Source organism: Dasypus novemcinctus, chromosome 17 (assembly GCF_030445035.2).
Source record: "Dasypus novemcinctus isolate mDasNov1 chromosome 17, mDasNov1.1.hap2, whole genome shotgun sequence".
NCBI classification, from domain to species: Eukaryota; Metazoa; Chordata; class Mammalia; order Cingulata; family Dasypodidae; genus Dasypus; species Dasypus novemcinctus.
Window position 1 is genome coordinate 7,482,702 of NC_080689.1, and position 21,049 is coordinate 7,503,750.

General features: G+C 50.0%; 1 protein-coding gene and 1 non-coding gene across 3 annotated transcripts in view; one reads left to right on the plus strand and one right to left on the minus strand.

Moving 5' to 3' along the window:
- Positions 1-212: 212 nt before the first annotated feature.
- The window catches only part of RFX8 (regulatory factor X8), a 60,017-nt gene continuing 39,180 nt past the window's right edge, over positions 213-21,049 (minus strand). Inside the window, exons 8-15 of one of the 2 annotated variants that reach the window (XM_058278205.2) lie at positions 18,854-18,967; positions 17,837-17,987; positions 15,685-15,743; positions 14,299-14,455; positions 12,075-12,169; positions 9,933-10,047; positions 6,643-6,896; positions 213-582 (exon numbers count right to left, since the gene is read on the minus strand). In XM_058278205.2, the coding sequence (XP_058134188.1) occupies positions 406-582; positions 6,643-6,896; positions 9,933-10,047; positions 12,075-12,169; positions 14,299-14,455; positions 15,685-15,743; positions 17,837-17,987; positions 18,854-18,967 (1,122 nt within the window). In that variant the 3' untranslated portion in view covers positions 213-405. Of the gene's footprint in view, positions 583-6,582; positions 6,897-9,932; positions 10,048-12,074; positions 12,170-14,298; positions 14,456-15,684; positions 15,744-17,836; positions 17,988-18,853; positions 18,968-21,049 lie in introns of both variants that reach the window. The other variant, XM_012530351.4, reaches the window with a different exon arrangement.
- Positions 8,213-8,319, plus strand: LOC111758714 (U6 spliceosomal RNA). Its single transcript, XR_002792893.1, has one exon. It is a non-coding gene; the product is annotated as a U6 spliceosomal RNA (small nuclear RNA).

The window sequence follows — 21,049 nt, forward strand, 5'->3', positions numbered from 1 at the left end:
AAACTTGACTTTGATTATGGCATTACCAAGGGGAGAAAAAACATCACCATTAGCCTTCTACTGCTTGTACCAGTTTGTGTTCTTCAAATCTTGTTATTGTTCTTGGGAGACCTGTCCATTTCTTTACCCCCAACAAGATTTCTCCAGTTCCTTTTCTGTTAAGTCCCAAAATAGAAAACTTGGAAAGCCGAAAGAAAAGTGACAGGCAAAAATGATTGTCCAAATCAGTTTATATGTTTGACCAAAACCAATTCTTTGAAAATACATAGAAACATAAAAGAGACAACGCTACATCTATTATGTACAGAAAATCTTCTCCCGTATCAGTACAAAAGCTTTCGCATTTAATATATTTTTAAGAATGAAAATCTATTTCTTTTCTAAAACCCTATTCAAATAATCATCTTACATATTATCATCACTTTCCCTGAAATAAATACTTTCAGAGCTTTGGGGTACATATGATACGTGAATCATAAACTTTTGTCCGTCTTTTAGGGTTAGGAGGGCTTCTTGCCCCACGGGAAGGCTGAGTCGAACGGGGCTCTCGGTACCTGGGTCTTCCAACAACACCTGGATGAGCTGAGGGTGGGGGTTCAGAAGGAAAGGATAAAAAGAGAAAGTCACTTTACCTCTGGCTGCAGAAGCCACCCTGGAATGATGCTTCCAAACCCTCTCCCCCACCCTGGGAACGAGCCAGGGAGCCAGAGCATCGACTCCTGCCCTAGGAGACCCCAGTCTCTCAAGGGAGCACCCTAGGTCTGCTAGGGTCTTCGTGGGAGGACTCACAGTGCAGGGATAATTGGAAGAAAGGGCAGGGCGTGGAGAAAAGGCAGGGGTGCCAGTGGGTGCTTTGAGAGCCATGCTAGCGGTGCAGTGAAAGCCAGCCCAGGAGAAAATGGGTCGTTAGGAAGACAGAAGGGTGCTGTGAACGCGCCCGCATCTCCGTGCGGCTGTGCCCCCAGCTCTTTGGCTGCCCGCCAGCTGGATGCCCAGCCCTGCAGCTGCCACCAGACTCTGGAGCAGACACAGCTCTCGCGTTCCCAGACTCCCTCCACCGACCGTCAATTATACTTTTAGCTGAGGCACAAAAACAAAAACAAAAACTACACCCAAACTGTGAAAACAGGCATCTGATAAGGACACGGGATTGTGTTGAAACAGATTTGAGATGTGCCAGTTTTCCAGATAATCATCTAACCTGTCAGAACAAGTCTTCCTATCAGAGAAACGGGGATAATATGGCATCCTTCCTTCACTCCGAGGGTGCTCTGAAGATTGGCAGATCCTTGGACATGATTAATTCCGACAGAAACGCATTTCCTTGATCTGATTTCATCGGTGACTTACCCCCCCCAATAAACTAATATATTCCAAAAAATTCGCATACAAGATAATCTCAAATGCAAATCTGATGAAAGTGCATTTCTCACTATTTCTCTCTCCATTTTACAATAATCATCATCACCCAATGCAAAGATGTTTTTCTCATCACTCAAAAATTCACCTTCACCTTTACCTGATAGCAGAAGAGCCACTTGTGTTAAATATTTTTGCTATGCTTTAACCTTTGAATATATGGCCTAAAGTGAAAATTGTGTGGAATGCTTTTTAAAAAGGATATTCTTTATTTAAAGTCAGTATAATTGTCACTTTATTCGTCAACACGCCTTTGGCATCTTACTATTTTGGGCGCTGCTAGAATGGTGAAGAGTGACAGATGGCTACGGCAGTGGGGTGCTGACTTGAGTTGTTACTGGAGGTGCCGAGCACGCTCAGTTGTTCAAATAATGAGGCTGCCACAGATGTGCAGCTGGATGGGGTGTTAACTCGTGGCACATGACTGCAGATAGGACGCAGGGTGTGCTTTTTTGTTGATGGTGAGTGCAAATGCTGAAGAGTTAATGCAATGAAAATTAGAGGAGTGTAACTTTTTGGTGTTAGATTGTTTAAGTTATTTTAGCTAATTCACCGGGCATGAATGAACAGAAGCACAGATAATTAATCTCTAAAGCATATTACCTTAGATTATGTGATGTTTAGTCTGCTTGCATTGCTTTATCATGTAGCTCAATTAAGTGTTTAATATCTTCTCTATCATTTCCTCCAATTAAATATGGGTCAAACCCATAGCAATGAACTTCAAAGTAACTGAAGGGGAGTGGGGAGGGCATGTTATGGGAAGGGGCTCAATTAGAGTTGGTTTTGCTGGAATAACAATAACAATAGCTCATGGTCATTAGGTGCTCCCTGTGTTGGCAGAAACATTCTAAGAATTTTACAATGATTAACTTATTTACACCTCATAAGCAGCCTATGCAATTGGATATTATTATTTCCATTCTGTCGATGAGAATACTGAGGGACAGATCAATTCAGCCCCTTGCCCAAGATTCTCAGTGGAAGAAGTGGAATTTGAACCCAGCGAGTTATATACCAGAACTGTACACCTAACCATTATGCTAACATAGTTACAATGGATGTTATCTAATTAAAAAGAAAAAGAGATGTGGTCTGAAAGAATTTTGACACATTTAACTGGGACTGGGACTGGGCATAACCTTGTTGGCTCTGCATTGGCCTTTTTCCAATCATAAGATGAAATGACGGCCACTGGCCTGTGCAAGTATATCTTGTGTAACTAAAATATCTGTGTGATACCGAAAGGTTGTGTTGAAATAAAATTTTCTCAAACTGAAGAGTATTTTAAATGTCTAAGAAGGGGAAACCGGGCTCCCGTCTACCATATAGGAGGTCCAGGGTTCGATGCCCAGGGCCTCCTGATGAGAGCAAGCTGGCCCACGCGGTGAGCTGGCTCATGCGCAGGAGTGCCACCCTGCATGGGAATGCTGCCCGGCACGGGAAAGCTGCCCCGCACAGGAGTGCCAGCCAACGCAGAGAGCGTGCACAGCAAGATGATGCAACAAGAGACACAGAGGAGAGAAAATAAGAAGACATAGCAGAACAGGGAGCCAAGGTGGCACAAGAGAGTAATTGCCTTTCTCCTACTCCAGAAGGTCCCAGGATGGGTTCCCAGAGCCACCTAATGAGAATACAAGCAGACACAGAGCAAGAAGAACACACAGCGAATGGACACAGAGAGCAGACAATGGGGAGAATGGGGCGGTGGGGAGAAATAAATAAAATCTTTAAAAAAAAGATTAAAAAAAATGTCTAAGAGTGTTCCTACTTAAAACCATCTGTTTGTAAAGCTACAAATCTTTCTGTGAAGCAAGAACCATTCCTGATCTACTCTTCATGTATACCACCTCTCTGAAGACCATCTTTTCAGGTAGAGATGATAAACGGACACAGGTTTTGGATGTCTTTGCCTGTTGGCCCATGAGATCTCGAGTCTGAGAGAAATCAGGGCTGTAAAGCGCTGGCTAAGGGAGCAGTGACTGGCATGTGCACACTGAGGAAAATCTGCTAGGTCCCAAAGTTCTGGTTGGCAAGCATCGCCTTTCTCTTAACCTTAGGAGACGGCTTTTCCCAGCGGGAGTCCCTTGTAGAGAGAGATTCATGTGAACTATGTACAGGTCAGACTACTTGAGTTTCCCAAAATGATTTTCTGTATTTGGCTAAATCGTCAGTCTTTAAGATATTTTAACTTACTCCTATCTCACCCCTTTTGGGATGAAATCACAGAAGGGCCTGTGGGGAGAGGACGCTGGGAAAAATGTCTTGTAAGGAGCGCCACAGCGCTCTGCCGATCATTCGCTAGGTGACGGCGGGGATTGAATCGTGCCCCCCACAAAAGGCTTGTTCAGGTCCCAACTCCTGGCCGGTGGGTGTGACCCCACCCATCAACTGGACCTTTGAAGGTGTTGTTAGTTAAGGTGCCCAAACTGAATGAGGTGGGCCTTGACCCAACATGGCTGGGGGCCTGATAAGCAAAGGAAATTGGACACAGAAGGAGCAGCCCGAAGCTGGACGTCCACGGAACCGGGAAGAGAAAGGAGGAGATGCCACGGCGTGCGTCACCATTGGTGGAAGAGCCGAGGAACCCCCCGCTCGCTGGCAGCCAGCCCCAGAATACCGCAGACTTTAGGAAGCGTCGACTTGCTGACACCTCGATTTTGAGCTTTTCCTAGTCTCAAAACTGGGAGCCCATTAATTCCCATTGTTTTTGCCAACCCAAAGTACGGTATGTGTTTTGGCAGCTGAGAAACTAAGATGTGACCTTGGGAAAATGACTCAACCCCTCCAAGAGCCTCAGTTATGCCCTCTGTGAAATGGGGCAATGACAACACCTCCTTCATTGGGTTATTACGGGGAAGAGGTGAAACGAGGCGTTTGGACACCCAGCACGGGAGGCCGTTCTCCACCTGCTTCTGCCTGTGGCGGCCAACATTTACTGCCGGCTACCTTGGCATGAAGGCATTAATTCCCATGCTACCATTCCACCTCTCACCCACCTAGGGAGAAGAGCCGCTGGATGCTGCGGCCCAGCGCACGTGCTGGCTCGGCGGGGGCTCCACAGCGGGTGGCAGGCTGGGTACCGGGAGCTCCTTGGGTGGGCTTGCTGCTGGCCCAGCCCGTGAAGGGCTCTGTCGCCACAACAGTGTCAGGGGCAGGCAGAGGCGTTCTCCTGGGCATGGGTGGACCTGGCTGTTCCTCCTCCAGAGCCTTCTCTCTGCCATCAGCACTGCCACCCAGGGCTCCGTGAACAGCACTTGGCCCGCAGCTGGGCCCCGTGTGAGCAGGCCCAGATCACATTGTGCCACATCCACACTCACAAAGCGGTTTTCACATTCACACACTCACATCTGAATCTGCTCACAGAGGGCGTCGAACGCAGCAGGGTGGATGAATTACTGTCCTGACGTAAGAAGGCAAAGGAGGCCAGGTATGGAGGAAGGGAGACCCTTTAAAACCAAGACACACATTTCCTTCACCCCTGTTCATGTGATTTTTTGTCTAGTACAGTGTCTTGTCAGAGTAGGTGCTTAATAACGCCTTGTACAGGTCCTCTGCAATCTGGAACCTCAGAACAAGGGTTTAGGCCCGTTCCCTGGAAGGTTCTGGTTACTTGGAGGACTGTTGGGCCTGGACAGTTTCAGAGTGTGACCCATTCTCTCGGTCGTGGCCACTATTAACTGACCCTCTTGTCTCCTGCTAAGCACATGTCCTTATCCTTCCAGAAGGGAGCCCTGTGGGCCCAGGAGGAAGACTACGCAAAGTAGCTGAACATCCAGAGCCTGTTGCCAGGGGTTTGAGAACTTAGTACTCAGACACTTGCCGTCGCCAACTTTTCCTCTTTGACCAGCTACTCTCTCCTCCTCAGAGCGGGAGTTTCAGCTGCTTCCTACCTCCCAGCATCCCTTCCTGGCATGGGGGGCCCTGCTGTTGACCTCTCTCACGTGTGCCCTACGCTGCTCTGGGTATGGAAGGCTGTTCTCTGACCTAAATCAGAGACAGTGTTACATAACATTGGGGGATCGGAATGGACTCAAGGCCAGGCAGACCCGGGCTCATTTCTGTTTCACTGTTTACTTGCATTGACTTGCTGTGTAACTTTCTGCCAGTCCCTTAGCTTCTCTGAGCCTCCGTTTTCTCATCCGTCATAGGAAAGTGACAAGAATAGACACCCTGCGGGATTGTACCGCTTTGAGATAATGTGTATAAAGGGTATATAGTAGGTGCTAAGTAAATAGCAACTCATTGTTATCTTCCAAGATGTACCCCCAATTCAATCTTTCAAAAATCTTTTCTAACCAGACTGTTCAATGTTTCCTTTCTTTGAACTCTAGGGGCATTTTCAGTCTATAGGACTCACTCAGCAGTTGGCGGTGCTCTAGTGCTAATTAGTCCAACCTCGCTGGCTGGCTGGTATGGTCTGGGAAGGCAAGAGCCAGGCTACCTCGCTATTCCACACCTCGAATCCTGGAAGGCGCACAGCAGTGCACCGCCAGCCTGGATGGACCAGCGATGACGGAGCTCTTCCAATCACCGAAAGCAGAGTTGATTAGAAAAGGCTTTTTCAGGGGTGGCAAACTTGGCCCAGTGGTTAGGGCGTCCACCTACCACATGGGAGGTCCGCAGTTCAAACCCTGGGCCTCCTTGACCCGTGTGGAGCTGGTCCATGCGCAGTGCTGATGCGTGCAAGGAGTGCCTTGCTACGCAGGGGTATCCCCGCGTAGGGGAGCCCCGCTCGCAAGGAGTGCGCCCCGTAAGGAGAGCTGCCCAGCACGAAAGAAAGTGCAGCCTGCCTGGGAATGGAGCCGCACACACGGAGAGCTGACACAGCAAGATGATACAACAAAAAGAAACACAGATTCCTGTGCCTCTGACAAAAACAGAGGTAGACAAAGAACACGCAGCAAACAGACACAGAGAACAGACAACTGGGGGGGGGAAGGGGAGAGAAAGGAAGAAAGGAAGAAAGAGAGAAAGGAAGAAAGGGAGAAAGGAAGAAAGGAAGAAAGGAAGAAAGGAAGGAAGAAAGAAAGAAATCTTTAAAAAAAAAAAAGAAAAAAGAAAAGGCTTTTTCAGAGTTTGGTCGGTGACAGGTTTCCTAACCGCCTCTGGGTTCTTGTCAATCTAGAAACAGCTGTGGGGAGGCGGGGCCTGGGGCTCTACCTTGTCGCCCGTGGCAGCGTCCACCAGGAAGCCCAGCACCCTGAGGGTCACGCTGCTCACCCCCGCGGGGGGCCGGCTCTGGCCCGCGTCCGGCAGCGTGGCACGGTGCTCCAGGTCGGGGCTCTCACACTCCCGAGTGGGTGAGGGATCCAGGGGGAGGAAGAGTGCCTGGTCGGGCTCCATGAGAGCCTGGTCTTCTGGCAGCATTTCCCTGAGATTTCCCATGTCCTCCTCCTCCTCTTCCTCCTCGATGTGTGACTGGAGTATATGAATCACATATTCCAAAAGCAGCAAGTGAAACAGATGCCAGGAGCCTACATTTAAATAAAAAACAAAAAATGAGTAGATAGCTAGACGGGCTAGACAAAATCACTGTGAAAGCAACAGCCTTGCTGGGGCTCTGAGCACCTGGGGGGCAGAGCTTCAATCCCAGAGCTGATCTACAGGGACCTGGGCAGGGGCTCTCATCCACGCAGCCTTCCATTCCCAGAGAAACCTGCAGAGGGCAGTTTTTGGCCAGAACGGCCAGGGCTAAAGAACCTGAGCAAATGCAGATTGAAGCTTTTACGGACCCCAGCAAATCCTGTTCTTAAAGCTAATCCATTCCTGTGCGTGTAAACTTATTGCAGATGGGACCTTTTGATTAGATTCAGTGAAAGAAACTTCCTTTTGATTAGATCACTTTGGGATGGCATGACCCGGGGTGGGTCTTAATCTTCCCCCTGGAGTCCTTTATAAACAGAGGAATAAAGAGCCACAGACACAGAAAGAAGCCTGCAGAGACAGAGAGGCCCCCAGAGGCTGAGAGAGAAGGCCCTGGGAACCGAAGCTGAAAGCAGCAAGGTCTGGAGGAGAGGGGAGAGATGCGCCGCCGCCATTGTACCACATGCCTGACTGCCCACAGCTGCAGCTCAGGGAAAAGGCTCTCCCACCGGGGCCTTGATTTTACCCTCGGACTGACTCAGACCTGCCAGCTTTTTGCCTAATCAATTCCCATGGTAAAAGCCAGCCCATTTCTGGTGTATTGCTTTTAGCAAATACACCAAGGATCTTAAAACCTATAGGATGTGTAAGAAGAGGTTCAACTCCTAGAGAGAAATGGGTGCCATTCCCAGAGCTGGCAGGCAGGGGAGTCAGGGTGGGGCTGGGGAGTGTGGGGGCAGAGCGCGGGAGGGATTCTGCTGCCGCTTTGTGACGTTTGGAACGTGGCCTCTTGTGGCAGCCTGTGCGGCGGCCTCTCCTTGGGGGGTAATGGGTCGGGGGGAGCCAGCGGGTCCCCGCACACCTGAGGCACTCTCTCACACGGGCCTGCAAATGCCACCATGGAGACAGGTGCGGAGGAGACAGAAGGGGCTGCCGCTTGCCACGTGCTCCAAATCCAAAGGCCTCTGGACGTTCCCAGAAAAGAACCCGCTCGATGCTGGCCCGAGAGACCCAGCGGGGAGGTCTGCCTCTTGCAATTGTTTAATCTTTTTTTTTAAAAAAAAAACCATGACTCTCATCCTGATATAAAATGAAGGTGGGTCAAAGATTTTAGTTAGCACGTTCGCGGGGGAATAAGTAAGATGTTGTAACTGGTTCCCAGGAGAATGCAAAGTTCCCACCACACTCGGGCAGTGAAGAATGCGGGGTGCCCACTGTGGCAGCACATATATCAAAATTGAAACAACAGAGAGAAGATGAGCACAGCCCCCGAGCCAGGATGGCATGCAAATTCCTGAAGCATTCCATATTAAAAAAAAAAAAAAGAATGTTAACGTTAATTTACAAATAGATGCAAAATGGGTCCGTCCACCAGGCAGTAATCAATTGCACAAGTGGTTTGCATTTCTATGGAAAAGAATCATTGCCATTATTAACAGTTTTCTACAGTTTACTAAGTTGTAAAATAACTGGGAGACAATGAAAGCCTGGGATGACCCCGAAGGGTGCGCTGCCCCCGACCCCAAGTCATCCTTTCTGGTCCATTTCAAAGTCTTTTGCAATGTCCCCCTACACAATGTGTGCTGTCCCTTGAAGCACCAGGGGTGAGAGGGGTGAGAGGGGTAGAGGCAGCTCTGGCCTCCGCGTCACGTTCTGGCCTGGTATGCAGTAAGCCTGACCAGTGCCACCTGGCCTATCGAATCTTGCGAAAAGCCACAGTTCATGGGACCAGGGCAAAAGATTGGTATTAATGTTGACTTCATAGGGAGGTCCCCAGAAGGTGTGTGTGGGGGGGACAAGAACCATGGGGCTGATTTCCTTCAGCCATGGCTGCTGACCTTTGCTCTGGGAGAGCACAGGCATAAAGCAGCGTCATTTCGGATTTTGTGAAAGGGGAGGGTCTCATTATAAAGGGTACCCGCTATGTGACTGCTTAAAGCAGCAACCCTCAAAACAGCTCCAGGGGGAGGGGATGTGGCTTGAGTGGTTGAACTCCTGCCTCCCACAAGCGAGGTCCTGGGTTCAGTTCCAAATGCCTCCTGAAAAAACAAAAAAGGAAAACCACAAACAAGTCAAACAAAAAACCCAACTCAGGGAAGTCGATGCGGCTCAGTGGTTGAGTGCCAGCTTCCCACCTCCAAGGTCCTGGATTCAATCCCTGACACCGGTACCTCAACAAAACAAAACAAAACAAAAACCAAACAGCTCCAGGGTGTTTGTAAAATTGATCTGAATTGGGGGTTGTCTTTTCTCCTTATTCCAATTGCCTGCTGTGAGGACATCTGGCAGCTTCGGGGAGCCAGGATTACTGGCCTCAACTAGCGTGAAAGCTCCATAGGGACAGAGGTTGTCTGTCTTTCCGCTGCCTCGTGCCCAGGGCCCAGGACAGTGCCTGGGACCCTGCAGGGACACTAAGTATCTGCAGAATGAATGACTCATTCCTGGAGCAGGAGCTGAATTGCCACTTCCCTTCGTTTGCATCTACGTCCTGGACCTTTCCTTCCTTGACCCTTGAAGGAGACCAACGATATGACCAGGAATGTGCAAAAGGGACACCACTTCGCCAATTCCACCATCTGCAAACAACAGTGACTTCCTCAATCATTGTTCCTGAAGGTTAGGCGTGGGTGCCCCGAAGAATCCAAGTTTCCTCCCTCCCTGTCATCTCCCCCTGCACTTTTCTCAACATGTCGCACAGCACGCAATTTCAGAACAAGGGGAAGATTCCTCTGTGTCCAAAATAGATGGAGTGGGCAAGGAAGCATCCTGCTGCCAGGGAGAAAAGGCTACGGCAGTTTGGTTTGGCTTCCTCTATGTATGCTTTATTTGACACAGAAAGATTAGAAAGATGATATGGATCCTACAAAGCAACACGGGAAGTCCTTATGCTATAATGTTAAAAATGCTTTTTGCCGTCTCTGACTCACCAAAGCTGTCTCTCTGGCAGAGGGTCATCGCTTTGCTCACGGCGGTGAGGAGAAAATTCCACCTTAGCTGGAAGCTGGCAGCCAGCTGGATAAATTCCTCTTTGCTTCTGCTTGGCTATTATATTTTTGTGACAAAAAAAAAATGCTGGGGTTATGATAAAATGAAGTGGAATAGTGTGTTTTCAAATGCACCCATTGTGAACAGGAAGTTTTAAAGGGCAAACTGGGTCCGTCCCAGGGTGAGGCTCGCGGAGCCCGTTTCTACCCTTGTCCCCTGTGGAGCCGATCCCAGGATGGACCTCGACGAAGCTGGTGGAGAGAAGAGGGGTGTGGACAACTGGCCTACTTGGTTTTTTTAATGCCCACGCAATTTTAAAAAAGAAGTCACCTGGGAAGCAAGGCAGAGACACAGGACAGGGCCAGCCTCGTTGACATCCCATGACTGGTGCCCTAGGAGGAAGCTGGTGCTCAGTGGGGATTTTAGGTTTCAGCAACAACGAGCGTACATAAATTAGCACGTGGCATCTCCCTTTCCGTACTGGGAGAAGCAGCTCTGGATATTCAGAGCTCTCTCTGCCCAAATGTTCTGAGAGGAACCAGAACACTTATTGAGCCTGCTTTTCATCACCAGGATGGTGTGGCACTTCATGGCCCTACAATCAGAAATCATTCTTGGGCACGGACTGCCTGGTAAGAAGGAAACACGTGGTGGAGTTTCACTTTCCCCTCTGCTCACGAGCCGCTGGCGCTAACACCTGCAGGTCATCTCTGACGAGCCCAAGGGCCCACATTTTAACAGTCCGAGTATTTTGTTGACAATAGTCTGCTTTTTATCAGCTAAGCTATTTTACAAAAATAAGCCCCTCAAAGGCACACAGCTATAAAATACATGTCATTTCTGACATGTCTCGTGGGGGGGCCGAAGATACGAGGGAGGCTTGGGGAACGTGGAGTGTCACAGGGTTTGAGCTCCAGGATGAGACGGACAGACGTTTCTAGGTGGGATTTGCATTCGTGACTCAGGGGCTCCTCTTGGTTAAGTTACAGGCGGAGTGAGAATCCAAAACAAAGACCAGGCTACCGGAAACTGCCATCAGAGGCGCCTCGCAAGCCAAGCTGTCAAATGAATCCGTCTCCATGGCGATGCTGCCGGCGTAAGCTTGGCTTAAGACCAAAAGGAGGACTGAAAACCACACAGAATCCAGAACAATGACTTGCGAGAAGCAGAGAGTGGACACAGACCCCTGCCGAGGGCTGGGCGGGCTCTCCAGCTGCCTCCCGAGGAGCTGGCCCGCTCCTCTGCACGCGGTGGAGGGCCGCGACTTCCGCTCTCGGGGCTCTTGGTTATCTGTGCCCTGGCTCCTAGGCGGAGGTCGCTGGGCCAGGGGCCAGGCCGGGCGGGGCTGGGAGACGGCGGAGGCTTCGAGAGGCAGCCCCGGCCAGGCCCTGGTGCCCAGGTCCCCAGGCTTTGCCGTCGGGGCAGAGCCCTGTGCCCCGGGCACGCATAGGTTTTCCCTCTGAGCAGGCCTTGCCCTCTCCCACGTGCCCACCGCTGCTCCCGCGGGGCCCTCGTGCAGTGTCCTCTCCCCCTGGCTTCCTTCACTGCAACGCTACCACCTTTCACATCCGTTCAAATCTCCCCTCCCTCTGCAAGGCTCTTCCCAAAGGCCGCGGCCTTCGGGGAAGATGACCCCCAAGACAGGGGAGGCGTGAATACGCTCCCCCCACGTGTCCAGCTGTTCACATGTATATACGTCCACTTGTGCACACAGTCACTTGCACATACACCGCACACTCGGTCACTCACATACACACTCACTTGCACATATGGTCACTTGCACACATACCCTCAGTCTCTGACACACACACACATACACCCCCCATGGACTCGCCACCTGCACACGCAGCCACTTGCACGCGCACCTGCACACACAAACGCATGCTCTCTGAGTCTCTGCCTTGCTCCAGAAATGAGCCGCCGTCTTCTCTGTCCTCACACCCAGACGAGCCTGACACATTTCTGACCCGTGCTCTAGGGAAACCTTTCTCATACACCACGTGTCGTGTGGACATTCGGTGCTATAATTGAGCTAGAATTATCAACACTTATTTCTTTCCTTTAAAAAAAAATTATTTTCGTACCTGGAAGACAAATGCTTGGAGATTTGAAGACAGGCAATTTAGGAATACACTGAGATCTGTTGACGTCCCCAGCAAAGAAATTAAACTGCTTAAGCCTGGAAAGAAATAAAACAAACAAAAAAGCCTGTGTGCTGTGTAGCAGAATTTTCCTGTCGGTATTTGTATACTGCGTAACCTAGGGGACCACGTCTAAACAACAGTTCAAAGGCATTCCCTGCGGCCTCACACTTTTTTTGAACACAAAGGAGGAATTCTAATCCTGGGTATGTCACCTTGCGGTCATCTGGTTCACTGTCCTACGGCCCTGTCTGTTACTAGGCACTCCTGCGGTCTGTGGCCATGGAAAGAAATATTCTGAAATAAAAACTACACCTTGTAATTATACAGAACCTGTTTTCCAATGAGCTCACTGCAAGGTACAGACATGAGCTCACCTGTACCTTCCACTTTCGCAGAGGTAATGTCTAGCTGCGGGTGGAAATCAAAGCTGCCGCGGAGGCTAGGTGCTTCGCCCGGGGTTGCAGGCTCAGTGGGTGCAGACCTGCACGTGGGAGCCCCCGTGGCTGGGACCTCAGGGCTCGGCTCCTCCGCCTGGGCCGGCCCCACTCAGCGCAAGGCAGCCTTGGCAACTGTATCTGTCCCAGGCAGAGTTCCAGACACTGAGGAGGTTGCCACGGCCCCAGTGGCCCCCGTGTAGGGGCTCGCGTGGTCCAGCTGCTGGCGCTTGCCGGCCAGGCATCAGCAGCAGCTCCCCGGGTGCCCTCTCCCTGCTGGGCGCTGCACCCTTTTGGAGGGACACACAGGGACGCCCACAAGTGCCCATGAGCCCGGGGCAGTCGGGGGGGCAGTCGGGGGGGCAGGGGCTCAGCCCTTTCTGGGACCCCCTGGGCTCTGGCTGGAGGCAGGAGCAGGGTTGGGGTTTCTGGAGGGTGCCTTTGGGGTACCTGCTCAGGAGAACTGCTCTCCCTACCCCGAGGCCTGCTGGGAGAGGCGTTAACCTGTTAGTTGCTGGACTAGAGGGAGGAGACTGGTGTTAGGAGAGGATCTGGGACAACCAGGGCCACTGGCAGGGAAGCTGATGGGGAGGGACTAGGGAGAGCGGAAGGCGCAGAGGCGATTCATCAACTGGAGTGCAGCTATTTCAACATTTCAACAATGACGGCCATACACCTCAACGTCCAAGAAAGAGAACGCGAAATTTACTGGTGGTGCTTTCATGTCTTCCTGAATCCATGCAGTTCTTACGGAAGTGCCACTACGGGCCAAGCGCTAGGCTGGGGGTACCACCCGGACATCCTGGGGGAGCTCGCAGGCTGCTGGGGAGGCTGCTTGACACACCATCGAGTGAACCCAGTCGCGATCATGCCCACAGAGGAAGAAGCTACTAGATCCTCCTGGGACATCCTGGCGGGAGCATTGGGAATGTGAACAAGTTGGGGAGGCCAGCACACTTCCTCTAGCCATCCTGCAAGGCCTGGGGTTTTTGCCCCTTCCCTAGAGACTGGCCCTTAATCTGGAAAGAATCTTAAGCATTCTTCACTTGCTCTAGGAAAGAGCCCAGGTTCTTCCCCAAAGTGATATTTCCTGGCTTCCTTTTCACTGCTTTTGCAGAGGGACACACGCTGCTGCCAGTCAGTTCTCTGCGCTCTCTCGGGAAACGAGAATTTTTAAAATTTTTCTTATCAAAGGGCAAGAGCATTCACAGGCTTACTATCACATGTTTGCAAAGTAGTGAAAGAGACCAGAGCACAACCGTTACAGTTCATACTGTAAAAAGCAATGCCGGGTGATGCTAACAGACATGGTAGCCAGATCTGGCCAGGCAGAGAGCCAACCTAATCCCAGTGCAGACACGACAGTGGAGATGTTCTCCAATCTGCGCATGGTCAAGTACACAGAAATTAATTCCTCTTCCCAAATGAGACACGCCAGGCTGATTTCCAGAAAGAAACGTTGTCAAGCCACAACCGCGCTCATCTGTTCATTCACTTACTCAACGAACACGTCTTAGCACACATAGTGTGACAGGTGCTTTGGGGACCCAGGAAGTTCAGGGCCACCGTGGGCTCTCTGGGGCAGGAAAAGAGATGTGAGTAGATAAATGATCCTATCAAAGGGTAAATAACATCCTCTGTCTATGAGAACATTTGTAAATTAATGATGGCCACGCTGGCTCCAAATAATACCAAACGCTCCAATAAAGGAAGTTATGAAATTGGATTACATTTCATCTCCGTGTTGTCCTCCGGTTCCTCTCCGTCCCTGGGGTTACTTGGCAGGTCACTCTTGGAAAGATCCAAAGGGCCTTGATTGATAACAGCATGTAGATCTGACTTCAAAATATTGACTCTCCTTTTATTTTTCAATACCGTTTTCATAGTCTAAAGACAATGGGGAAGCATAATAATTAAATCGTTCCATCTTACCTTTGCCTAACCCCCTCTTCAAATTACCGAGATTGTTGTTGCTGTTGTTGAATAGAAAAGTGGACGTGGGTATTAAACATTGCAATGAAATCCTAAATGACAACTGCAATGTTCAGGTTTCACACCTCCTCGCGTAGCCCTTATGGAAACAGCCATCGGTGGGCATGCTTCTGCTCACAGGCAGATGCGTCTAGGGCTGCCAGGACTGGCCCTCCCTCTCCCTGTTTCTAGTTCTCTACCCTAGTCAACAAGCCTCCCTTACTCTAGAGTGACAAGTCATCTGCAAGGAAGAGGGTGACTCCGAAGCAGCAGCAGGATCATCTGATCCCTTACGTTTTCAGAGGACGAGGGTGGCACTCAGTGGCCCCCTCCCCAGCCCTAGGAGTAAGCACCACTCCCACCTACAGGTGAGGACACTGACAATTCTCTGGATTTGGAGCAAGGGGTGGCTCCAGGCCGGAAGCGGGACACTCTAGTTGGGTTGAGCTGCTGACTCTGCTGCAGGGTGAGTGCCAGGATTGCCCGAAGCCCAAATGTGAAAGAGGAGAGTGAGTGGGACCTGGACTCCTTGAAGTCAGCTCGGAGTCCACGGAGAGCTTGTGCGGGATGGACGGGTAGACAGGAGGCCCTGCCGAGCCGAGAAGCTGATTTGGAGCAGAGCAACTGTCCCCGCAGCTCTGTCCTAATCTGGTGCTCACGGGATTTCAGAACAGATTCCTGGTGGTCCAGGTGCTGGCATTTTATAACCTTGCTTTCACTCTTTCTCTACCTTCCTCTAAAATGGAAGCTACAAAATCACCCAGGAGTGTGAAGAGCCAAGGAGCCTGGAGGCCTGGGTGCCTGGAGTTCATGGGGCCTGTGTGTCTGGTCATCTCAGGCGATGCTGTTTCACTCAGCCCACTGTGGGCACCTCCGTGGGGACTCCTGCTGGCAACGTTGAAACTTTGACCTGCTTGCCCTGCTTTCTCACATGCCCAGAGAGAGGTGGGGAGAGGAGCCTGTTGTCACTGTTAGCTCAGTCATCTGGTCCACCAGGCCTTCCCAGCCAGTGCTGCCATCGAGATGGATGGAAATGGCTTCATTGCAAAGAGCTACCACCTGCTCTTGGGGGATACTTGCAGTTTGCCCAGTGTGTGCTTCAGGAAACTGCTTTATTCCCTTCTGTCTGGTTGGCCGAAACGTACCTTTGCCATGTTGGAAAGGTATGTCTTTCTTCTTAGTCTTTTGACAAACACAGTAACTTCTGTTAAGAACAGTACACATGGCCATTACTGATACTATGACTGCAAATTCTTATAGTGGGGAAGGGGAGGCTCACCTGTTCCAGAGTAGCAAGGCACAGCACCTGCGTTGCAAAGGTAGCTGAACTTGCCTTCCACGGAGGCCTCTTGGCCAAGGTGGTCCCATCAAGCCACAGCCTCCCCACCTAGCCGCTGTCTGCTGGCCCCTTTCCAAATGGCGAGGAAAGATTCCAGCAGTGGCAATGAGACTGCTATATCCCACCTGCCAGGAGGCTTATGTAATCCCAGCATCTGAGAGGGCGCAAAGGCATTTAGGGTTGTTGACCAGCAAGCCCGGGTACCTCCTGACCTTTCATCTCTGCAGTGCTCTCCTCTGAAAGTGACCAAGGGACAGGGAAAGATGGAAAGGGAGAGAGGAGAGGGGGTGCTCTCTCTTGGATGCATTCCATCATTCGCTGGACAAGTATTTACGAGGGGACCTGCACTAGGTCGAATCTTTGTTCAATAAATGTTGCAGAATGGCGGGGTAAAGGAGGACAGCCTCTACATTCATGGGGCTCACCCTCTCGAGGCTGGGTCACCAGATATACAAACTTCCCAAGCCGGTGAGTGCTCCCGGGGCACCGTGAGCTCCCAGGGAGAGGAGAGTGACGGCTCAGGAAAGGGAGAGGCCTGTTTGGAAGGAGGACTTGGAAGGTGACAGTTAAACTGGGCTTGAGTGTGAAATAGGGGCTGGCCCGGGGACCGAGGGGGAGAGAAGAGGAGAGGTGGTCCAGGCACAGAGAAGAGCAGACAGAGGGGCTTTTGGGGGGACAGGCAGTCTTGTACTGCTGGGGAGCACTGCCGGGCCTGTGGGGGGATGGGGACAGGGACAGCCTCTGCTTTGCAGAGCAAGGGAAGAAGACTGGACCCCTGGGTGTGGGACACCGGAGTGGGCTTCTCCTCCCACCCCCCATCCTAGTCAGAGGTTTCCTCCTGGCCTCCCCTCGGCACCCACGCCCCGCTGCCGTCTCAGCGGCCACTCTCACGGCTGAGTCCAAGGGCACAGCCTGGCATCACCGAGCATTTTCAAGGGGGCAAAGCAGATCAAGATGCCCAGAGTGAACACACCTGGGCGGGGTGGAGGCTGCGTAGTAGAGGGGTCCCGTTCCACGGGCACTTGGAGGAGACAAGGCTGCCGCCCACTCCTCGTCCCCACCCCCTGTGCAGGAAGCAGTGTGTGGACAGAGCCACGTGCACGGAAAGGTGAAGCAAGTGCCCTGGGCTGGCCCGAGCAGGGGCACGGGGGAGAGCAACAGGCAATGATGGGGAACCCCCAAAACGGCATTTCCAGGGCCACGAACCACGGCACCCGCCCAGCCACCCAGCGGGGTGGGCTGGTTTCAAGGACCATGGAGCCCGGGGGTGCTGGGTGGGATATAGGGAGGGCTACGAGAGGCAGCCTGAGGAGTTCAGGCTTGTAATAGGACGCCTCTGTAGGGGTGGAGCAGACAATGAACCTGGTAGCCAGAGGGAAGGACAACGCCTTCTAGAAAGCAGGCAGGGAGACTGCTGCCATTCGGGGGTGAGGTCCCAAGGGGCAGAGGACCTGGTGGCCCCAGAGGTGTGGGGACACCACGGAGAGGGGACCAATATTAAAGGAGGAAGCAACGTTATCTGGAGCCTCAATGGGAGACCACATGGAACCCAACGAGCCCGAAAGGGGGACAGGCGCCTGGAGCCCTCGTCCAGCCTGGCTCCAGGAGCCAGAGGGCCAACCCGCCGCCACCCTCGGAGGGTGGCTCCCACGGGGCGAGCAGGCACAGCCTCTCCGGGGCCTGGAGATCAGTGAGCAGCAGCTCCTGCACATCTCCCTCCCTTCTGTGATTCCCACGGGGGAGCAGGGCCACGGGGAGGGTTGACTCAGCACGAGCCCCCATCACTGGCACCTCAGATGACGTCAGAAAAGCTGAGGGGGCGGGCCTTTCGGATAAGGTTTAGTACACCAGGGGAAAACTATGCAGCTGTGCAGCGGCTGAAGTGGATTGCCCCAGGGTTTGAATGTTAGATCCTCTTCTACGCTTATAGATAAATTTACTTTTTCATGGAAACCTACCTTTGAGCTTGGAGACCTGTAAAAGGTCTGGGAAACCCTCCAAAGCATGAAGTAGCCACAACTCAAATTTCTTACTAAATAACCTGACCGATTTCAGGTACTGAATGGAAACATCTTCCAGAAAGTCATGAAGGAGGATTTCCTCGATTCCCTGCAAGAGAAATGCTAAGACAGTGAATCTGTAGCCCAGTGCAGGAGCCCCTGGCTGCACGTGGCCAGAGGGCACTGGTGCCACGTACTCAAACATCTGCAGGGCCTGGGCAGGCCATGGAAAGTCCTAGAGAAGCCCAGCGTGGGGTGAGGGGGCAGCTCCCTTGTGGCCCTATCCACCCCTCACCAACTAAAACCAGTCTGGGATGGCCAGAAATGGAATCTTTTCGAGGGTTTTAAAATGCTGATAACTGATTCCAATTTTTAAAAGATGCTGCAGCAGCCAATGGTAGGTGGGTTAGACTTAACTAATTTAAACCCAGCCTCAATCTTGGTTTTAAAATCTTAAAGAATTAGATTATTTTCTAAAATATAAAGTAAAAGGAAAGGTTCAAGACTAGTTGAAGGAGAATACATTTTACCATGTATTCCTGACCCCTAAAATACGATAATTACTCTACAGATAGAGCTTTAAAAACAAACAAACAAACAAACCCCGGCAATTACATATATTCCAAAGCAGTTATTCCAATGATTCATTTTTAAAAGTCTTCCATTGCTGAAGTTACCAGAGGAAAAAACTTTTGACTCAGATAAGGGCTCCCTGGTTATGAAACCACAGGCTGCTACGTGTATTGGCCTTTTCCTTAAATGAGGTAACTCAGACACTCATTGAATTCAAAAACAAAAGCTGAATTTTAGGCAGAGATCAAAGGCTCACAGTCCCTCCAAACAGCGATGTACTCCTTGGAGGGCTCGACGTTCGTGGAGGTTGCAGAAGGAAAGGGCTGTGGTTGTAATCCCAGCATTTGGTCCCAATTTCTGGAAAGGATATAAACCAGCAATTTGAGCAAATTTCTTTTTTACCTTGTACAGCTGCACATCATAGCCTTTCAAGAGCTGGCACACATCAGGCAATGACATAAGCACAACTGTGTCTTGCTGCAGAGATTTCCAGAAGGAAGTAAGCAAGTCTTCTACCTGATGTAAGTAATAGAAACCTATTACTGAAAACTCATTCTGTGTCCAGTGAGACTAATCCCCCACATATACTTAATCTGCTCCAAATGATAATGGGATGGATTTTGTTCCAGTGAATGTAATCCTTTGGCTATCAGCTTTTCCAAGATTTATTTGAGAAGTATTCTTTCCAGCAACCCATCAAAGAGTGCCTGTCAGTTGGATGGAATTAGATGGATCAAAGTTTCTTGAGGAAGATTTCTAGAAGGAAAGGTATTTCTGACCACAAGGGGGCTCCTGTTGACTATAGCAGAATGAGGATTGGGCTACAGGAGCACAGACAATAGTTTAGCCTGTTCATCGATTGACTGACTGACTGCATCGATTATTTTTCAGCTTAGAAAAAGGTATAGCGGTATTGACTCTAAGGAGGTTTCTCCTTGAAATCAAATTAGAATTCATCTAAGGACTCTGTAAGAAAAAAAAGGACCCATGTGATTCTACAGATCAGTCTTCTTTAAAGGCTCACATGGACAATTTTTGTTGAGGAACAAGATGGCGGCTTCTTTTCTACATATGTCACCTTTTCAGATCCCAGGATCAAGCCAGGTGGCCATTCTGAGTTGCCAGCCAATGAAGACTTGCCTCTTGGGGATTTCAGTAGGCTCAGCTCTTCGGAAGCATCACAAACTTGTCGTATCTTCCCTGACACTAGGACCTTCCAGTGACTCTGAGTAAGAAGCTCTTCGCACATGAGGGCCATCAAGTATACGAAAAGAAGATAGGGTCAACTCTTGAGTCACATGATTAGGGGCCTTTGATTTCAAATTCTGTTGTCAGGGGCATTAATTCTGAAGAAGACTTCTCCAAAGAGACTGAGAAATTCAACAACCAAAAATAAAACAAAACATGGTAGTGAAATGAAAAGTAACCAACTCTGGAGCAGGGGCATCCTTTGGTGTTGGTGGGTCTGAATGAGACAGAGGTCACAGGACCATCTCCGCCAATGCCCTCACCACCCACCCATACCCACAGATTACCAAATCCTGTTGTGCCTCCTCCAGAAATATTCCTCCAATCTGTCCCTCTTTCTCTCTGATGTTACTGTCACTGCTCCAAATCCAACCCTCATCATTTCTCACCTTGACTGTGTAAAATCTCCTTACCACCCTCTCTGCTCCAATATGGCCAATCGTATGTCATCACCACCCCCTCCCATGTTCCCTAAATAAATTAGAATTCCTCCTTGGCACCAGGCTACTTCTCCACTTCATCTCTGGCTTCTCTCCTTTAGAGAAGATAAAATCTAGACGTGGTGACATTTTCATCATGCTGTGCTCATACATATCTCGCTACCTTTGGCGGTAGAATTGTTTCCACCTGGAGTCCTTTCCTATCCTACTTTCTGTCTATTTGCATCTCTGCTTTTTAAAAATATTTTAATTTTTTTTTACTAGAAACAGAAGTTTCATGGCCACCCCTTTGGGAGCCCTCCTAGTCTTCTTTGTTACTCTGCCTCTGGGCACCCACAATATTCTTATCATGCTGATATTCTAGAATTTTCCATATTGTATCAAATTTACTGACTTATAATGTTCCTATTACCAGGCTATAAGCTTCTCAAGCCTTGTGGGGAAAACCCTCCTAGTTCCAGAAATGATACCGGTCACAGGGTAAGAATTAAGTAAGTACTTGATGAGTGAGTATAAGAAGGACTATGTCAGATATTTAATGTGAATGGATATTCATAACATTCCATTTATAGGGCAAGGCCCATTCTGAATACATCTTGGTCTCTCTCACTATGATGTTTTACAGTGGATAAATATTATATGCACTTATGTCAAAAGAAATTATCACCAAATGTTGAAGCATTTAGAACACCAAAGTATTAGAAAAACTTTCAGTGAAATGTGCACTTGTTTTCCTGGATTTTCATTTTACACTGCAGAAGATGAAATTCAGAATTGTGTAAAAATTATTCAAGTTTTCTGTGGCCAGTTCTAGAATAAAGCACAATCATTATAATATCCTGATCAGATTGACCTGCTTCAAAATCCTGCTTCATTTCAGTCAATAAAATGGCTCTTTAGCAGTACTGAA